General features: G+C 36.1%; 4 protein-coding genes across 7 annotated transcripts; all 4 read right to left on the bottom strand.

Moving 5' to 3' along the window:
- Positions 1-3,237: 3,237 nt before the first annotated feature.
- LOC117636094 (protein ABHD11) lies at positions 3,238-9,610 on the bottom strand. Of its 2 annotated transcripts, XM_034370550.1 has the most exons (13): positions 9,294-9,610; positions 8,805-8,921; positions 8,624-8,650; positions 7,890-7,980; positions 7,464-7,507; positions 6,644-6,742; positions 6,284-6,341; positions 6,114-6,166; positions 5,914-6,015; positions 5,366-5,431; positions 4,796-4,917; positions 4,289-4,460; positions 3,238-3,649 (listed from the first exon to the last, which is right to left on the bottom strand). In XM_034370550.1, exons 1-13 carry the CDS (start codon positions 9,414-9,416, stop codon positions 3,593-3,595), a joined length of 1,131 nt encoding a protein of 376 aa, XP_034226441.1. In that variant the 5' UTR covers positions 9,417-9,610; the 3' UTR covers positions 3,238-3,592. The 2 variants fall into 2 exon arrangements, with proteins under 2 accessions (XP_034226441.1, XP_034226450.1); XM_034370559.1 differs by lacking the exon at positions 8,805-8,921 and having other exon boundaries at positions 9,294-9,579.
- A 384-nt stretch (positions 9,611-9,994) lies between these two features.
- Positions 9,995-14,497, bottom strand: LOC117636080 (ankyrin-3-like). Of its 2 annotated transcripts, none has more exons than XM_034370538.1 (7): positions 14,210-14,497; positions 13,310-13,633; positions 13,124-13,165; positions 12,395-12,862; positions 12,075-12,224; positions 11,370-11,818; positions 9,995-10,713 (listed from the first exon to the last, which is right to left on the bottom strand). In XM_034370538.1, the coding sequence occupies exons 2-7, from the start codon at positions 13,569-13,571 to the stop codon at positions 10,543-10,545; spliced, it is 1,542 nt and encodes a 513-aa protein (XP_034226429.1). In that variant the 5' UTR covers positions 13,572-13,633; positions 14,210-14,497; the 3' UTR covers positions 9,995-10,542. The 2 variants fall into 2 exon arrangements, with proteins under 2 accessions (XP_034226429.1, XP_034226421.1); XM_034370530.1 differs by having other exon boundaries at positions 13,310-13,612.
- LOC117620055 lies at positions 10,100-10,543 on the bottom strand. The gene has a single exon (XM_034350150.1). It carries the CDS (start codon positions 10,541-10,543, stop codon positions 10,100-10,102), a length of 444 nt encoding a protein of 147 aa, XP_034206041.1.
- Positions 14,498-16,162: 1,665 nt separating the features above from the next.
- Positions 16,163-20,007, bottom strand: LOC117636106. Of its 2 annotated transcripts, XM_034370578.1 has the most exons (5): positions 19,640-20,007; positions 19,095-19,209; positions 18,902-18,983; positions 16,872-16,923; positions 16,163-16,467 (listed from the first exon to the last, which is right to left on the bottom strand). In XM_034370578.1, exons 1-5 carry the CDS (start codon positions 19,994-19,996, stop codon positions 16,405-16,407), a joined length of 669 nt encoding a protein of 222 aa, XP_034226469.1. In that variant the 5' UTR covers positions 19,997-20,007; the 3' UTR covers positions 16,163-16,404. The 2 variants fall into 2 exon arrangements, with proteins under 2 accessions (XP_034226469.1, XP_034226460.1); XM_034370569.1 differs by lacking the exon at positions 16,872-16,923.
- Positions 20,008-20,458: the final 451 nt, after the last annotated feature.

The following is a 20,458-nucleotide window of genomic DNA, read 5'->3' as shown; positions in this document are numbered from 1 at the left end:
TAAGCTATTGCCCACTTAATGAGAATTGCAAACTGTTTGAAATTAGGGCAGATATTTGAATTACGTAAGACTTTAGATTATATATAATAGCATTATGGGAAGTTGATGGGAAAGTAAGTATGCTCAGTTCAGGTCAACCAATTGGTCAATGACTAAATGCTGCATATGCTAAGTTCAATCAATGCATGCTACGCTGAGATTAGGGCTCCTCTGCGGATTTGCTTCGCAAAGCAATACACATGTGTATCTCAGGGCATGTCTAAGACTAACTTTCTGAGAAAAATGTGGCATATTGGTACCTAACCTATATAGCATTTTGCCTCGTCAATCCTCTGTGACTTCTAAACAACGAGGAAAACTGCAAAAGCATCCATTATTTTATCATTTATCTTTGTTTTTTCTTTTTAAAAACTTGAAAAAGTGATAGTCAATGGGGAAAATGACGTGCCATTAATATAAAACTAAAGTGGGGTCTTAGCATGCCTCAACTTTTTAGTAAAAGGAAAATTTTTGTCTCTGAATAGGTGATTCTTTGCAAATATGATCTTAGTTAAGTTGATTAGAAAGAATGTTTTTTATATTTTATACTCAAGTCGTAATTTATATTCAATTAAAGTAAAATATCGTCTATATAGTTGAATATAAAAAAATTTAACTCTTTTTAACGCAAGCATAACAGAATTTTGACTTTAAATCCTTAATTTTGACATTAAAGAAGAAAAATCCTAACAAAACTTTACTGTTATATGAGGTGACTAATTCATAACGTCATGTTCTGCATCATCCTTGCACAACAGCATATGCCAGTCGTAATATCCTCATACTCATATGGTGGTCTACACATACCGGTCATGTCATTTATAAATAAATAAATAAGTAAACAAATAAGTTTACAACACCACACAAAATAATATTTTTTTTTAACGATGGTTTAAATTAGAAAGGGTGTTGGGTTTTTCATATACACAATACGAGGAGTTAGAATATGTGATTATTGGTTTGCAAGTCAATGTCTTTTTTCATTATACTAGATCCTATTGGCAACATGACATAATTTTTTATATATTAAAGATTAATGACATCAAAATAATTACTGTTTTATCCCTAAAATGGACGCTCAGTCTCATTTTACCCTTTAAAACTGACATTTTCTCACTTAATCCCCTGAATCTCTAAAAATTCATGAAAATTTCTCACTTTACCATTTTTGTGTCCACAAAATCGTTAAGTGCACTAACGTGGCATGTGACATTTTAGTAATTGTAGATATTAAAAAACTTTAAAATCTAAATTTAATATATAAAAAAATAAATTTTAAATATTTTGAAATTTTTTAGGGTTAAAAACCCCCTCTTCCCTAACTTCTCTTCCAGGTCAGCTCACCAGCCTTCACCTCCATCTGACCCTCTTCCCTTTCCAATCACCCCATCCTTAAAGCACCCAGCCCTGCCCTGCCACCCTACTCGCCTTCTCCCTATCACCACCCCACTTCCCTCTTCTCTTTCCTTCAATTTCAATACAAAAACTTACTTGAATCTAGTGGATTGAACCTATCAAACAAAATTAAGGTCGGGGTTACGTAATTCAAGGAAGGTCTGGGTGGGGTAGGGTAGGGTTGGGTCGAGGAGAGAAGATAGAGGCAAAGAAAGTGAGGGTGAGAGGGAGAAAAATGCAAATTTAACGGTTTTGAGGACATAAATGGACAGAAATGGTAAAGTGAGAAATCTTCATGAATTTTTAGAAATTCAGAAGGTTAAGCGAGAAAATTTCATTTTCATGGGAGTAAAGTGAGACCGAACATCTATTCTAGGGGTAAAACAATCACTAAGCCTAGTCTTAACCATACCTATAATTTTGTCAACTTTTTATTTTCAACTCCCTTAATTGTGAATCCCATAACATTTATTAGGTATGGTTAAAGGAGTTGAAACATGTTTTATTTTTTGGAAGGTGAAGAAGAAAATGTTGAACGGACATAATTAAATTCTTATATATTTTGTTTGATCAATTCTATGCCTCCCTTGTCACATTAAATGCCTACATTATCTGGTTGAACATGCGGGAAACGCCTTGATTTTAAGAACTCCCCTTGAACAAGTCGATCTCAATAATTTCTACTAGTAGACAAAAAACACCTTTTTAGAGTTGGTTGTGTCAACGTTTTCTGGCTGTCGGTAAAAAGTCCATCGATGCCACTTGTGGGAATTTGAATCTTGCATTGATTGAAATAGTTGGCACTTAGGAAGAAGAAGCAGGACAGTTTTGACTAGGGACCCATGGAACAAGAGTTGAATTTGGCAGTTGGGGATGCATAGAGTTTAGTTGGTTGGCAAAAACAACGTATGTAGTGTGTACATATTGGTGTGGAAAACTTACCCAAAAAAGTGCAATCTTGTTTAATTTTGTGAAACACAAACGTTGAACTTGTTTGCTTCCTTGTTTCAATATTTCTCCTTTCTCATTAGGGTTGGCCATTGTAATCCCTTGCCCATTTTTCCTTCCTTCTACGAACTCGGAAAGTGTCAATGTAAACTTTATTGTGAATACTGATTGATACTCATGTCAATTGATCTTTCTTTAATAGTGTTTTAGACACTCTTTTTTAAAGAAAGTGAAGAGATTGTGCACATGACAATATTAATCCTTACAATATTTGAATTGCAAACTGTTTGAAATTAGGGCAGGTATTTGAATTACGTAAGACTTTCGATTATATATAATCGCATTATGGGAAGTTGATGGGAAAGCAAGTATGCTAAGTTCAGGTCAACCAATTGGTCAATGACTAAATGCTGCATATGCTAAGTTCAGGTCAACCAATTGGCCAACCAAAGTGGTATTTACTATTGATTCAACTATGCTTTTTGTCGATTAGTATTTTGAATGACCTATTAAACACAGAACACATGCTTTCCATCATTAAGTATCAGTTCTTATTGTATAGTCTTTCTAGTTAAAAGCTTAAACAGATATAGAGTGCCAGCTTATATTGAAAATTTGAACCAAATTGAAAGGAATAAAATATATAAGCTAGGTGTGCCATGTATACCTGACTTGTTCCCTAAACAAAACTACATTACTTGAATTACCAAAATTAAAATGACCGTAACCGGAATGACAGACCAAAAATGTAATTTGGCCTTAGAAATATGGTACGGCACACGGTCATTTGAAGTCTTGACAATAATTCCAGAATGTGCAAAACTTGTTTTGGTATAGAAACAGAAGTTTGTAAGATAAAAAATACTAGTCTTCTGTAATGATTTATACTCAAGTCAAGAGTTACCGGTTTTAGATACATACTTACATTTAGCCAATCCAAAGAACTTGAAATTACATAAACCCTCCTCCCACTACTGATTGTGAACGGCGACAACAGGGGACGGAGGACCAGGTAGGAAGAAAAAGAAAAGCGGAGCGATGACATACAAGAATCAATGTGAAACAAACAGATGTATACAATCATTTAATGGAGACACAGTTTTCTTTGAACGACTAAATATGGAAACGATGTGTAGTGATCCGTCAGTAGAATGCTGCTATGTCTGAGCTGATCAAGTAAGACCATGCTAAAGCTGCCTCAAGTTTTGACTCACTGGAAAGAAGAGGAAAGAATCTTAAAGAGCCCATCTGGATTATCTGCATGGACCTGAAAATGGAAGAATGAACATGAGCAGCTGTGCGAATGTGCTACAAATAATGTGTAATTAATATTATCCCTCAAGCAGAGTCTCTCAGTTCTTTAATGAACTGGAACAATTTGACATTTCAATTGATTAAGGGAGTGACTAATTTTGTTTAAGTTTTGAATAGAAATTATATCTTTTTTGTTCGAGGCATTTAATTTATGGCTCCCTCATGCATATTTTTATTTCCATAAGCATTCAGCTATACTTTTTGTAATAAAAGCTCCCTGCCAATTCTGCTAATTGAAACTTAGTGCCCGTTTGACCAACTTAGCTGTCCCTATGTAGCTCAGTGGCATTGTGCCAATCTAATTGTCACTGTCGTTACTCCTGGATGACAGTAACACCAATGTAGCCCTGTACAAACCCTAAATTCTAAAATCCTAAACCCCATACTAGTACAAACACCAGCCTAATAAACCCAAATATCCCATAAGAAATCCCAAAAATGGATTGGCATCCAATACTGACTCTTTGGGACCCCTAAAGATTCTAATCTAACTTGTGATCAATATCTCATATATGCATGCACAGCATACAGAGACACGTGTTACAAATTTCGTTCCCTAGTAGATTAACTTCAAACAGTAAAACCAACATACCCAGTGGCCTGCATCCTCAAGGACATGCATTTCAACTCCAGCTGCCTCTTCAGCAGCAAGCTCCTCAGCAGCATGAATCCTCTGGAGATCTTCTAGAGCCCATCTGTGCAAGCTCCTTTCTGCTTTCAAAAAGTTCACATGGACACCTCGAGGCACATCTTCAACAATTTTCCTACAATGATCCAAATCAAATAAGGGCCAGTTGCAAACTTGACATTCAAAATATTGGGAAAAAGATGAAGCACATTCAATTTCAGAATGAGAATTTCCTTTATTTTTTTTCAATATTTGAATATTGATTGAAAAGTATGCAGTTTGGTGTACATCTATAATTTATTTTTCAACCAAAACCCGAGTTTAACACTCATGGCAGAATATCACCAGTGCAGACTCTGCTGCACAAGCAGGTGGTATTTATGACGATTAAACAGATATTTAGCAGCTAGGTATTGCCTACTACGTGACATATGACAAGAATCCACGAAAATAAGGAAATGGACTGATTACCATAAATTTGTCTCTTCATAAGATCTATACATTTCAGAAATTCCCTTGAGATCAAACACCCATGAGAAGGTTGATTGTGATGAACCAAGAGGACCAGTTGGTCGAAGATTAGTAACCACCCACTGCACATGAAACAACATATAACATAGTATAAAATCCTCAAGGCAGCAAAAGCATGAAAGAAGAAAGAAAAAACAAAGAAAATAAGTAAATCAAGTGTACCGCAAGGCACAAGTGAACAATCCTGTATTAAACATGAAAAATGATAGAGCTAAAACACTGGGAAGCAGAGACAGAGAATAGTGGAATTAGATGGAATCAGCAACATCTTTTTCCCCAAAGTCAGCAAAAATAATGAGCTAAAGACAGCGGAACACTAAAAAACACACAACTACTAAGCATGAAAATTAGATTGGCACTATGAATAAAGAAACATGAGGCAATGACAAAACAGCCAACAAATTACGATAATTCTCTGTGGGTGAAAAAACAAAATGATCAATACATACAAGTTTCAGAGCATAAACTTCAAATTAGTACATTAAAGCATGTCTCACAGTTTCAACATACCTGTGCCACATCTTTGGAGAACCCTTTTCGGACTAGAACATCCACAACATCCCGCTTTGAGGAAATCTGCTTTGAAGAAAAATTAGTAGAATTAAAATCATACACAGAAAGAAAGAAATGAGGATAGAAGCATTTTTTCAACAAATGAGGTTTGGCATGATACACATTAACAATTGTCTCTGCAACATACAGTGAGATTGAAACCCTATTTGGGTTTTGGAAAACTAGGGGAGGTGCACACCACCTTTCCCTTCCCCTCTCTTTCTACAATAAAATGTTAACAAAATATGTAGCTTTTGTTCAATAGGACCCAAAGAAAGAGCAACAGATCGATTTACAATGATCTGATAACAAGTTGACTTATATAAATTAGAGTTAGAGTTCTAAATGGAGAGAGAGGAAAGAATAGAAAAAAAGGCTGAGAAAGCATACAAAAGATCATAAATCATAAAAGAATCCTCTCAAAAATAAACAAAATAAAAGGACTGACTCTAACAGGCACCAAAATAATTAAGAAAGAAGGAAACAACGTTTGATTATGGATTCACCTCTTGTGGCAATGTGCTTAGGACAGAAATCAATTCTTCTGGATGGTCTTCCCCATCCCCACCAGGACGAACTTTTCCAGGTGTAGCATCTAGAACCCAAACCTAAAACAATCAACTGGTAAGAGGAAGAGAAGGATAATGTCCACAGACACAGACACACACACACATTCCGCGATATATTCAATATTGCCATTACTTACCCTGACTGGTCGCGCAAGAGGCTTTGCAGCTTGCTCTGCCATGCTCAAGGCAACTGCATGACAATTAGAAAGCATATTACGAATCAGATCCATTTTAAGCAGGTGTAGATTTACTGTTGTACTAGCACTCTCAGCAAAGGTATGCAACGTGCCAAATTAACCAAAGTTACCTTTCCCTCCAAAACTGTGGCCAACTAGAACCCGAGGTGTTAATCTAAGCTGTCGAACCTAGAAAGGAAGAAGAAACAAAATTACGGAAGACATAAATAGTGTCTCAAGCATGGGAAGGTACCAGACAGGAATATACGAACATACATTGGAGGTGTTCAAATGCTGTGTATACAACACTATTCGTGCAAGCCATGTTAAAATTATAAAGTTGTGTGCAAGTATGTATGATACAGAAATACAGGCAAGTATGTTAATTCACAACTATAAATGAAACTTCAAAATAGAAAAATATATTCAATGTTGACCACTGGAACAAACTTGTTCTTCAAAAATAATGTAGGTACTCAGGAAACACGTACTAGTTTTAAGACATCAAGAGCAGTGGAAGAAACAGTATGGGGTCCCCTTTTCTTAATTGATGCTGAATCACCATGACACCGCAGGTCCACTAACAGAAACTTTGCCAACAAACAAAAGAGGAACAAGTAAGATTCTCACCATGTCCAAATACCAAAATGTCATGTGCAATATAGCTAAAAACATGCTTTACAAGCAGAAAAAATGAACATGACAAAAGATGAAACAGCAAATACGCTTAAAGAATCACTGGTAAAAGTTGTAGGATTTTCGTTTTGTTTTTTTTAACAAAAGAGAAAATTACAATATTGTTTTTAAATAATTTTTTTTAAAAAGATTATTAGGAGTTATGGGAATTTGATAGTGTAGGGTTTAGAATGGTTTAGGGCTTAGCATTAGGATTGTATACTTTGAGCTGTAGAATTGCCATTTTACAGCTTCTGATTAAGGGTTTGGCTCTCGGATTTTAGGTGGACTGTGACAATCACCGGGACCAGAAAACAATTTAAATAAAAACTAAGGGTTGGAATATTTGAAAAATAAGCCAGGTGCTTTTTTTTTTTTTGTTTTTTTTGTTTTTTTTGGGTCGTTAGAGAATCGCAATGGATTTAGGGGGCCACTAATAATACCCGTAAAATTAAATGCATAATGGTTTAATCATTAACATCACTTAGGTTAATCAATTGGTCAAAATACTGCACAGGAAACATCCCAGAGTGTTGTGAATGGAACTTTTGTAAGAAAATTAAATTATATGACCTTTATCAAATAAAACACGTTCCATTTAATCTAAGTGAAAGTACAAACGCAAAAGGATGATACCTGCCATGTCGGAAATTCTTGTGCCAATCTCCTCGTAAAGGTTCCTGCAATATCAGAAATTACGTAATGAATCCCAAACTATTTATGTGCAGGAAACAAATAGAAAATCCCACTATCACCCCCTTGTTGCTAATAACACAGAGATCTGGCATGGAAAAGAAACATACGAGAAAACGCCAACAGGCTATGGAAGAGTACAAAAAGGGGAGCTTTAACTGGAGAACAATAGAAGAAAGCAAAGATGAATCCAAAATGAATCCAAGACACAAAATTTCAAGGAGTAGAAAAATGCACTAGATTCACAATTTCAAGGCATTGACCAGTAACCAAGGTGAATCCAAAAATGTTCCTCCCATCATTCGCTTCTAATTTTGAAGAAGTGTGGAGGTAAAATGACATATTAGCAAGTGAAAAGAACCTTCGTACCCCAGTTCTTCCTACACCCTAGAATACCATGCAGAAAAACAGCTGTTGGAGGCTCAGGTAATGACCTGTCCGTAACCGAACTCCATTTTACCTGCACACTGGAACTATTCAGATATGTGATTATGCCCATTGCCCAATGAAGTAATACTGAGAAAAATAAGCTATTTCCCATGTCCTCCTCATGACTTCTTAAATTCCCTGACAAGCCCTAGTGCATATGAGATTGCTCCTTAACTTTTAGTTGTTTTTTAAAATTGAAATAGGTAGACCTTATTGGTTACTATGTAATTTTAAATCAATTTGAAAACTTAAGGGTGCAGCATGATAGAATAGATTACTGTGATGTGTAATTTTAAATTTTGAATAGCCAAGAAGAATGAGGGGATGTCATTTCCTCTGTAAACTAGATTGCCCATTGCTGTGAAACAGAAAGATAAATTTAATCGGATAAGAAACTTTCCAAAGGAGCTGGGGTTCAGACCCCAGCAATTACTCCTGTGCTTACTAGCCAATCTTTCATGGCTCATGTTTGAATTTTTTATTTTTTATTTTAAAAAACTTCCCTTTTTTATTAGCATCCAATCTTTTCTGAAAATGCAATTCTTCACTGATAACTATTCCTCAAAATGTCGAACTCCAATTTTTATAATCTCAAACAACAGTGGCATCAAGTTCTCAATCATAAACTCACTACATATCATATTATGAGGAGATTACAGAATACAAAGACTTACAAGTGCTCCTTGAACAAGATCAAATGCCTGCTCAAAAAAAAAAAAAAAAAAAATACTGTTAATTAGGTAAAAGTTCTCTGAAGTAATCTGAAAGTTCAGACTAACATAACCTACATTCGAAAAAGGACCAATATTTACAACTTATTTGAATTCATTGTGTGAAACAAGCAGTTCTAGATACCAGGATGTCAGAAGGCTTGGGCAAATCTCCGCTTCTAGCCAGCTTCTCATCAACTAATGCCATACGAACACCAGAATTCTTATGTCCCTTTCCCAAGTGACCAACATCTAACGGATTCTACAACAAGAAGAAGGTAAAGGAGTTTTTTTGTTTTTGTTTTTTTTCAAAAAAAAAAAAAAAGCGACCATTAAACCAGATTTCGGTCTTCTACATAGACAAGTCTTAAGATAACTAGAAAGTCTGTGATCCAATTTTTCTGCTTGAAAAACACAAAAATTTTAAATAAAATAATTGCAACAATTAAAACTTGGGAAACAACCATTCGCTCAATCAATTGTTCAAATTCAGTCTGGCAAAGTAGCATTGTTCAAGTGGGCAGTCTAACAATACTTCTGTACATATATTTACATAATTGAGATGAAATATACAATCATAATATATATACATATAAATGTGCTGAAACTCAAGTCATATGAATGTGGAAAGTACCTTGGAGGGCCAAGAAATCCGAGTCTTCAATGCGGGAGTTGGTCGAAACATTAACCTCCTCTCTCCAAAATTGACTGAGCTGCCGCCGTGACTACAACCGGCAAGATTCGAAATCGCCGCCATTGTAGAAACGACGGCGTTTTGCGCTGGGAGATGTTAGGAATTTGGGCGGAGAGAAAGGGACCAAAGAAGAGAAGGAGAGGGAACTGGTGGCGGAGACACCGAAGGAAGCAAGTCGGCGTCCCGCGAACAAGTTTTTGGTTTTTTTTATTTTTATTTTTTGGGTCAAAAGTTTGGTTTTTGCATTTTTTGCGAAGTGCTCCAGAAATGACCAAACTGCCTATTTGGCTCTGCTGAGCTGTGATCTTCCCACCGAGAGTTGTAATCGTGCCACGTGGATGGGCCTCTGATGCTGGGTCCACTCTCGACCGGTGTATGGTTGGTGGTTTGCTTATGTGTGAGTAGGAATGCAATTTCATATCAATTCTCAAACTTCTAAACAAAAAAAGTGATAGTAATTCAGAGCAGGGAATGCCCAAATTAGTTAAGGGAAGAAATCTCATAAAATCACTTAAAATCATTTTAAATGATTATGAGCTCGTTGAAAATGATTCAAAATAAGCTTGAAAAAAAGTATAGAGATATTTCTTCTCATATATATATCGATTTAGAGTCGATTTACTTTTCATCGATAGTCCTTGTACAACGCAAAACATGAATTTCGGTTCATAGTTGTAAAAACAAATATACAAATTAAGACAAACGCAATGAATAATTAGTGCTGCTCACTAATTTAAACACGAAAACTAGTGCAAAAGGTGGTTGCAAGGACGAAAAGATACTCTTGAAATGTAAGCATGATTGATCATATCTGCAAGAAGGGGAAATTGTAGCAAGGCATAGAAACCAACTGGGACGCCAGCAACCAAAGCAATTGGGACTTTTATGCCATGAAATTCGGAGCCAAGAACAATAAATACTGTGGCAACGAATGTGATCATCATGGCAGTTATGGAGATGAATAGAGTTGCAAGCCCTACGATCAATCTGTTGGGTAACGAATGGAGGAAATCTCCTTCGGCATAGCGCGACGTGAGAACGGACAGAAAGCTCAAGATGGAAGCTGCGGAGGAGATGAGCGAAACAGCATCGGATATGGCAAAAACGATGAAGGCCCTTGATTGAAGGAATATGGGAATACCAGTGTCATTGTTGTTGCCACCAGGGACAGTGGAGAAAGCAGCAAACATTACAGTCGCAATGAGCGTTGAACAACCATGCATGATGATGCAGTGCCCTTCATCCACACTTCTCCTTCTCGTAATAATTCCTTGTGCTCCTCAGTGAATAGAATTTGAGGTGTTTTCCCAACGGAGTTCCTCATTTCTTTATACAATGGCTGGACGATTTTCTCCACTTCCTAAATTTGTGTGAGAAGTATCAGTATGACAAATACCAAAATTGGATTTTGTATCCAACATAATAATACGAACTTAACTCAGTAAAAGCTATCAGGTAAATTTGAATTTGAATCTTAATTTTTTAAAGAATAAGAAATCATTCTGTGCCAATGCTAGTATTGGACTAATGGCATTGATCAATGGATGTATAATCCAAGGACTCTGTTTCACATCACAACAACTAATCAATTTACGATTCGAGCAATGCTCTTTCATAAAGTTCATCTTATCCACTAGCTATTGGCTAGTCTAGTGTTACTTCTCTTCCCAATATTAAAAGAGGTCCCAAGTTCAATCCTCTCTTCCCGTTAATTAAAAAATTAAAGTCGATCTTTTACTTAAAATTTGAAGATAAAGATTGTTTGGAACTAGTTACCAATACACAGTACTTGGTACTTGATGATCTTTAAGATTGATTTTATGTTATGTGGGTTTATGATCAATAACTTTAGTGTACCAGGCATTGTTCATTGGTATCTAGTACCAGCCCATCACTCCCCTAATAAAAAGTTTAGAGTTAGATAACTGCATGGCATGAGCAAACTAAATTCCAATAACACAGATGACAGATTACGAAAAATTAACTAAAAGCAATCAGTGAGGGGGAAAATATCACCTTAAACCAAAGCAACTCTCTTCTCAATTTCAAAGCCGCCCCGGTATCATCATTTAGTCGAATCACAGGTGCAAGTTTTGCAGCCAAATGAAGCATGTTATTATTGTCGTTATCTTTATAAGAAACTATTAATTCTTTTAGACCACCTAATTCATATATAAGATTGAAAACTTTCTCCTGTCGGTGAATCACAGCAGTGTGGAATATGCTTCGATTTTGTTCATCAACGTGCCAAATAAGACCAGGGTATGATCTCAGAAGTATGATCAGAAAGTCAATATTGCCCAACTCTGCAGCAGTAAACAATAAGCTGGAAGGCGTTCTAATTAAATCACTTATCGCAGAGTCGCTGTTTAAGGTCAGAATTTTCTCCCAGAGCTGCTTCACAAGTTGAGTGGCTTGCATATACATTAACTTTTTTCCGTAAGGAGCCTTTGTATGGGGGAGTACTGCGTAAAACAGCAAACCATGTTTTTATCAGCAAAGGACAATTATGTGATGCGGAGATTTTCAGATTACATATATATGTTGAGATTCTGTGCATGACGGACATAAGAATAATGTACTGATAACATGTCAATAATGAGTCGATAAATTATTGATATCTCAGTAAGAAACATATGATCTACTTTAAGAAACATCCAACAAATTTTAGATGGTAAAAGAGCAGGATAGCATGTCAAGAGAAAAATGTCATTTACTCACATGAACCTTTGCATCGTTGCCAGAATCCCAGCTGACTTCCACTATAACACGCTAAAGGCTTTCGAGCCATTACATGAAGTGGAGTCTCTCCATTTTCTTCTCGAGCAAAAGCAATCTGAGGGTTCTTTTGAATTATATCCAGTGCTACATCTGTTACCATGAAAGAATTGTCACGAACGCAAAGTAAAATCCTAGATGACAATTGTGGTCACCCTAATACAAAGTCCTTTTCTATTCATTTCAACAGAAAACAGTATGCATAGGAAATAGATTATCGGAACCAAGATAAAGGTATATATATATATATATACTACACTTGCCATAAAGATCTGCTGTTATGGCAGAAACAAGAAGCCCCATATGGTCACGGTCCATCAAAATTGTCTTATCGTATAGATACCAAACAATCTCCCTGTGCCCAAGCAAGGTGGCCATATGGAGAGGTGTTAATTCTTTGATACCTCGGATCTGAGGTAGTGTTGGATTCTTGTCCACCATTACCTCAGCGATTCTTTTGATACCGGATACAGCAGCAAAATGAAGAGCGGTGTTTCCCACATCATTCTTCAATTCGAGGTCATTTGATGTCATCCATTTAACTAGCTCTTCAACAAATGTTGTACGTTTGGCCCCAGCTGCAATATGAAGAGCAGTTTCTGAACCCTTTGTGATCTTAGCCCTTACAGCTTGTGGCTTTGATTGCAAGAAGTTTCTAGCAATATCCCAGTCACCACTGAGAGCAGCAAGATGTAGGATGACATAGGGAACTAGGTTGGTGTTTGTCAACGCTGCCAAGACCCAAACAATCAGGACACACAAGCTTTAAACATGCCAAGTGAATATTCACCCAAAAGAACTACATATTATTAGCAATTTAACTAGCCCAACTATATATTTTAGAATGAAGATTCTATATATACCTTGCCAATATAATCAAACGCAGACAATAAATATCGATCAACATAAGAATCCTGATAAGAATCATTTGACACTTATAAAAGTTAAAAGATTAATTAATGTGCATGAAATGAAGTTTGAATGAGGATCACCTGAATTAGGAACGTTATTGGCTACATCCTTGCTTGGTGTTTCTGTAGGACAATTTCGCAGCGCAAAGCAAAAACAGCCACTGATAAGATTCGTACATCCAAAACAAAAAAAACAAAAAACTACAAGAACGTTAACGTACTTGAAATGGACTCAAAACATTGAGGTTTTATTAGGCTCACACTTACCTAGTATCTTTGTAGCATCCTGTTGATCTTTTCTTAATACTTCAGTGAATACATTTGTATGTACTTGAGCTGGAGCACTTTGATCCCATTTACCAAGTTTGGGTGGTATTGCCGGTATGGGTTGTAAATTTTGAGGTTGACGAAAACTATTGAAGAGTGCTATAACTGGTGTCCCGTGGTCTGGTGGTGGCAATGGATGACCTGTAGGCTTGCTCACAAATGACCCATGTGTTTCATGTGCAGATTCCACTTCTGTCATCATCCTCCTTATTGGTCACAGGCTCGCAGCAAAAAATGTAGAACCTAAATATGGAAAAAAGGGAACTATACATAACAAGTAAAATGGCATAATCATTAATTATCAGAGTTGAAAAAAGGACAGTATATAATAGAACTCGGAAGGAGAAGAACAAACCAGCAACTGCTCACAGAATAGGATCGAGAAAACTTAATAATACCTACCTTGTGTTGACAGGAGAAGAAAATTCATCTGCTTCATCACTTCAGGCAATCATCAACTTATTGACATAATTAAACAAATTGCAAGACCGTATCCCAAAGCAGGATCTCTAAATCTGGCTAAACTTTCGTACGGTCGAAAGATTCTTAAATAGATGACACTATACAGTGACCCCTAAATTTCATGAAGCCCTTTCTATTTTCATTTGTTTTACAGTTTTGCAAGGAAGAATTTTCAGCTCCAGAAAGCTTTGTGAACCAAGAAACGTGTATAGAATATATGAATGTAAATGTATGGCTCAACAAGCTGTGTGATTTTGCTGAACAAATTACTCTTAATTTTGTGTCCACAAATAACGCTACTTTAATTGTTGCATTATTAATATAAATATAAAAACCATATCATGCATGATATATACCAGTTCTCCAAAGTATTTTTACCTCTAAAAACTTGAAGCCAAGTTAGATGCTACAAGCTCGAGGGCCTTGGAGAATCTGCCAAGTCCAGAACCCAAAAGTACGTTCGATAGCAGTGCCGCAGATAATCGAAGCACTATCTGCGGGAGCAAATAATCCTCATGTGTGTCAACGGAATTACTTTGAAACACAAGATAAATGGAAGTCAGAGAAAATGTCATGGGTTCAAAGGAAGTGGTTTGGATTGGAAACTGGTGCTTTTGAGTTTTTTGACTGAACTATACAGAAAACCGGTCCTTGCATCAACCGAAGTCATTGTCTAAGAAAAAGTCAAGTGCAGGCCAAAATAATGAAAGAAATCTGTGGTCGGTGAAAACGTGTGTCGACTTGGAGAAATTCTTCAGTCCTGTGGGTGGGGCCTTGTGGGACCCTAGTTAAGGGGATGTGTCTGTTGGCGAATTATTGAAGTAGACCCCACATATCTCGTGATTGGATATGATATTGTCAATTTCTCTCTCTAGTGAAAGGTAATCAATAAGTGGTCCTTAAACTAAATGTTGTGCAATCGTGAAGTAAGGGGATGATGCTTATTGACGAAGTAAGGGGTGGATAGTTATTGGTGAAGAGCAGTTACTTATGCATTCGAATTTTCATCTTTTAAAATCGTTTGTGTTGGTAACGTGATTGCCTAAGAAACTATAGGCAAAGTGAAGAAGTCTCACATCAATCATATTACAAGAAGTGAGTATTCTCTCTCGCATAAAAAAAGAGACAACTCTCTTATTCTTTATTCTTGTATGAGTACCACTTGTACTATGTAATCATAATTATTCGGATGAACAATGTACATCATGGTTGTTCATTTATCTTTCTGTCATCCATATTCACCGGCCCGAAGACACTAATCTGCCGAATGCACTTGCCTGCCAAAAGCACATACAAACATGTTGAGGGCACTTGCCTGCCCATGACACACACATCTCACATATTAGTCCAATTTCGGGTTTGGCGCCGTTATATGAATCGGCACAAAGAGGCTTTTGTTGTTCTCCATTTCCTTATGTCAATCAGCATATCCTTAGTGCCATTCGACACCCTTTTGATCAGCATCTTCGAGCATGTCGTTCGGCACCTTCTTTGCTGAACTAGTATGAAGCCCCGCAAGCACCATCCTCGCTGAACTAGTTGACAGAATTTAATGGCTAAGACAATAGTGAAGAAGGTCTGAGGACTACATAATTCAATAAATTGAATTTGAATTAAGAGACCTTGAAACTCAAGTACGTTGTAATTAATCCAAATTCCAAAACATCACATTTCACGTTTTTTTTTTTCGGTTATCCAAACGGATATCACCTCTCTCACTCTCAACTTCAGCCATTGGCCAATATTAACTTTGGTCCACGTTTACGCAAGTAATGGAAATAAGAAGAGATGAATTAATTTCCTTTCCTGATTAACTTTGGTCCACGTTTACTTAATAAGAAGAGACGAATTAATGTCCATTCCTAATTTAGAATGCATTTACTTACACATCAAGAATAATTTAATTCATAAGTCCCACCTTAAAATTCTTAGTCAAATACCCAAAAACCAAGAAATAGATTAACTAGGAATGAATAATTGATCTTATTCACATTCTTTGTTTATCTTGTTTGTAAACATGTCATAATTGTAATCGGTTTCTTGTGGGAGAGACAACAGCCAACAGTTTATGATACGAAAAGTGCACACAAATTTTTTCTTTTTGGTTAGCATATTTTATCACAATTAACCAAAATACACTTTGAACATTCAACACCAACCAAGATTTCCAGGGATAAACAGAAAATGCAAAATTTGATCTTTGGTGCGACTCTCCTGTATGTAAACAGAGTATCTGACCAAGAATGCACACAAGTATAGAATTGAAAATAAGTAGGAAGGAAACGACCAAAAAAAGAAGCAGCACCGAATAAGAAGAAATAGATGGAGAAAGAAACAAAAAATTTCCCAAGATGAGGATTTTTTAATTTCTTTTTCCTCAAATAATTATGCCTTCTTTAATTGGACCATTGTTATGTAAATGGGATCGGCAACAAAGTAAGTGAACATACTTACATGTGGATACAATATATATGTGCATCTGTTTATATACATTTTTGCTTGCTCATACAAGACCACTGTAGATTATGTATATATCTCTGTAAGATAAGAAAAAGTGAGTGGAAAAAACTACTTTAAAACCGGTCAGCCAGCTGAGGGAACTGTCGAAGAAGCCAAGCCACACCTCTGATCGCAACCTGTAAATCAAATACGAATTTAAGAGAAAATTAAACCAGTAATTGAACCAATTCTAATTTTACAATTTCAGCAAATGTTTAATTTTTGTGTCCATTAGGTTAAAAAGGGAATTTAGAAATTGGACAACCACACTGGAGATATATTTAAATGTTTACGTGAACAGGGAAGAGATATCATCATATCCATTCAATTAAAAGCAAATAATAACACCTCGTCTAGTATTTGACTGTTTAGTAAAAACAAATCTATCAATTAAATATTGCGAGAGAGAGAGAGAGAGAGAGAGAGAGAGAATTATGTTCATCCTTCCTGTTTTATTTTTATTTTTATCCTTTTTTCATTTGAGTCACCTGAACCAATAAATGGTAGCACCTAGCATCTAAAGCATTTGTGATATACTTACCAACACAGTATCCCCAGGCTTGATAGCAGGCTCGACACTATCTCGCCCATAGCTGTTTTACAAGGGAAAAGTTAGTCTACCAACAAAATTCTTGCACTCAACCTATTTAAAAATGGAACATTGTGCAGGCATGTTCTAACAAAATTAAGAAATAATATTGATAAAGTAAATGAGCTTGCTACTAGTGAAGTACTGCTAAGATTGAGGTAGGTATAAGCTTGCCTAGGTCTACAATAGTCCAAACATAATTTGAAATGTTATATCATACCTAGAACTTTTATGAATAAAGAAGAGTAGAGTCAAAACAGGAAAACTTAGTAGATACAAGCTTGGCTCGAGTTCAATAGACTTGCTAAACATGATATGAAGACCCAATTGGGTGAGACTAGCCTAGCATATCAAGATGACAGAGTAGATTGAGAATTCCTGCCAGTAGACTGAAACCTCCCAAAACCCCAAAATATCTTATTCTACCCATTACGGGTTTTGCAGGAACTACACCCTTGGCGTCGATTTAGAACTTACCCCAATCAACCGAGACGGTAGGAAATCAAATGTTCAACACATTTTCTGAGTTGATAGTAATTCTCATGCTTATAGAAACCCCTGTAGCTTTTAGAGAGAGTTCCTGTGAGAGTAAGTCTCAGAGCCTTTGTTTTTGGGGGGCACAAAGGCTTTAGCAGAAAAGGGGGTGATCTTCTCTCCTCTTTGGCATGATTCTATTGTCGTTTTTCAATTGGCCATCACATATGTAGTTAAACACACTTGGACATGCACAGAGGCTTCTCCTATATAACTCTAGAGTCTAGAGGAGTGTAGTCTAGAGAACCTATACATCTTCTGAGATTTCAGTTTTATGAGGAGGATTGAGCGAAGGTTTCAGACCAAATGTGAACAAAATTGATTTTCACATTTAGGATTGTAAATTTTTGGGGTTAACCTGTAATATTTACATATAATGAAGTGTTTAGGTTCAACCAAGGAATGCAGGATTGAATGCATGTATACAGGTAGACAAACCATGTAAAATATTGGTGTTCATGTGTTTGTGATTATTGATTTAAATTGCTTACATGGATGTATTGGAATTAGAAATAGAAAGAACCAAATTTAGTGGAAATTATACTCAAATAGTATGTAAGTTTTTATATATATCTAAATTGCTGAAATTCATAAAGACTATATTAATAAATGAAATACTTATGATAAACCCAATTGAATATGTTGAGCATAGTTCACACGAACCAAGAAGATAACAGAAAAAATAGTTGTAGGGCTGGTGTAAAATTCTATGGACCTTGAATGTGTGGTGCACATACTGATATAAACCTTTTAATTTACCCTCTAAACTCCTTTCAAAGGAAACTAAAAACCACCACTCCATATCCAAAAGCCAGAGTTTTCAAAAAGTCAATTGGATACGTATTTAGAAAGTATGCAAAGATACATGTTGAGGCATATTGGGGTCATATCCGTATCAGATACTCCGTGCAATCTAAAATTGTTTGCGCTTCATGTTTCACAGGATTGTTTAAGGGGGCATATATCAAAGGAAGAAACTTAAGTATATTCAGAGAAAAATGTGTACATTTCTATTTAATCCCTTTTAGATGAGATACATCTTCTTTCCTATACTGAGGAGATAGTTAACATGCTGAAACTCCTAATCATAACTGCATGAATTTGATATTTACGGATTCTTTTCTTCATGGAAAGAAACTGCTTAAAAATTTGAGAAGAATGAAACTTTTATTAAATGCAACCTCAAAAGTTAGACTAGGAATATCATCTCAAAGTACAAGAACAGAGCAATAACAACCAATTTCTGAACAACAAATACCGAAGTAACAGGAAAAAATTCTGAAATATTGGACTCTCACAATCAAAATATTTTGGTTTTCAACCCAAAATATTGATATAACCTAAAATTTCAAAAACACACACTATCAGAAGCATAATGGACAAGATCTTTTCTCATCTTCAGGAACGAAAATGAATGTTCATGCAATAATATAATCAGGTATCCTTACATTATTTGTCTCTTGCCATTGACGACTTCCAACCGATAAAAGCTACATCCTTTGCTAAAGGGAAAAGGCTTCCCATTCCATTCTGAAAATATGTCCTATTCTCAGTACGGATAATCGTATTGCAGAGTTTCGACCAAAAAAAAAAAATCCTATGGCAGAGATGAAAAACATACTGTAATTTTCATCAACATACCTAAATGCCATGTCACCCCAACTGCTGCGGAATCCTCCGTGGATATATCATCAATAACAAATTGAAGGTCTTTGCCAACAGAATCGTTAAACTTTTTAAAGAACTGAAGTATATCCTGCACATTGATTGAATTATTATTACCAATAATGTTTAAAATTGCAAATATCAATTTAAGTTTTGCAAGCACAACCCTTCAGATTCAATTAGCAGTAGATAAAACTGTTAATAATATCCTTACAGAGTATCCATTTACTACAAATATTAGAGCATAATTTCATACCCAATCTACACATAAAAATATTTTAAATAAAAAATTAAAATTAAAATCTAATAAAATAGTACAAATAGAGTTGTTGTTATAATAATCCACAAGCCGGCATGTGATACATGGATACATACAAGCAGCTTCCAACTCAGTGCTAGAATTTTGCCAATTTACAACATTTTATTTTTTTTATTTTCAAATTTAAACTAAAATCTAATATAAACCATGAAAGCAAGCGCATACCAAAAGAGAGAAGCAGATGACAGATACAGAAGAGTACCTTGCGGCCAACGAAAGGACGAGGAAAAACCAGGTCCTCGTACACACATTTCTCTGCGATGAGCTCCTCCACAGAAGACAAATCCTGGACGTTGATTCCTCCATAGAATTTCCTCACGATGTCCGCTCCAGATTCCGTCGCGCAATCAGCTCCACCGACATTTTCCGGCGGTGATGCAACCTCGACTGTCTGATTGGCGGACGACGAGACCCGAAATTGAAGAGCCTGCGGGTTCCATCTTGGGGTTCTGACGGCAGTTGCTGGGTTGGAATTGGGGAAGCTGGAAGAGGTGATTGGAATGGAAGGAGATTTGATGAGGAGGGAGGAGGAGACTGAAGAGTTTATCGTCAGCAGCATGGCTGGTACTTCGCTGATGACCGCAGCTACACAAATGTTGTGCTAATATCTTATTAAGAATTATTAGGCCCACGTTTCCTTTGGGTCAAAGATTAGGCCCATGTTTGGTAGTACCTTGGACTGGACTGGAATAGAGGGTCTTATTTAGTCAGTACTCGAATACTGCACCTGCTATAAAATATAAAATAAAAAAACTTATTACACTAGAATTTTGTAATCTGTTTTTACCAAATGCATGGAGGCCAATGGAAAAAAATTTGGTTGGCGTTATTGATATGGATGGACCACGTCATTACTCCAAATAAGTTTTTATTTGTTTATTTTCATTTTATCCCTAGTTTTGTTTGAACCTATTAAGGGCATGTTATAGTCTATGGGGTCTGGCTTTGTGGAAAAGGGTTTTGATTTAAATATCATTGGTCTCAGGTTCGAAAGTGTACTGATATAGTGTGCAGTGATGGA

Source organism: Prunus dulcis, chromosome 1, assembly GCF_902201215.1.
Source record: "Prunus dulcis chromosome 1, ALMONDv2, whole genome shotgun sequence".
NCBI lineage: Eukaryota > Viridiplantae > Streptophyta > Magnoliopsida > Rosales > Rosaceae > Prunus > Prunus dulcis.
Note: the sequence above shows the minus strand (reverse complement) of the source record. Positions and strands in the feature narration are given on the sequence as shown.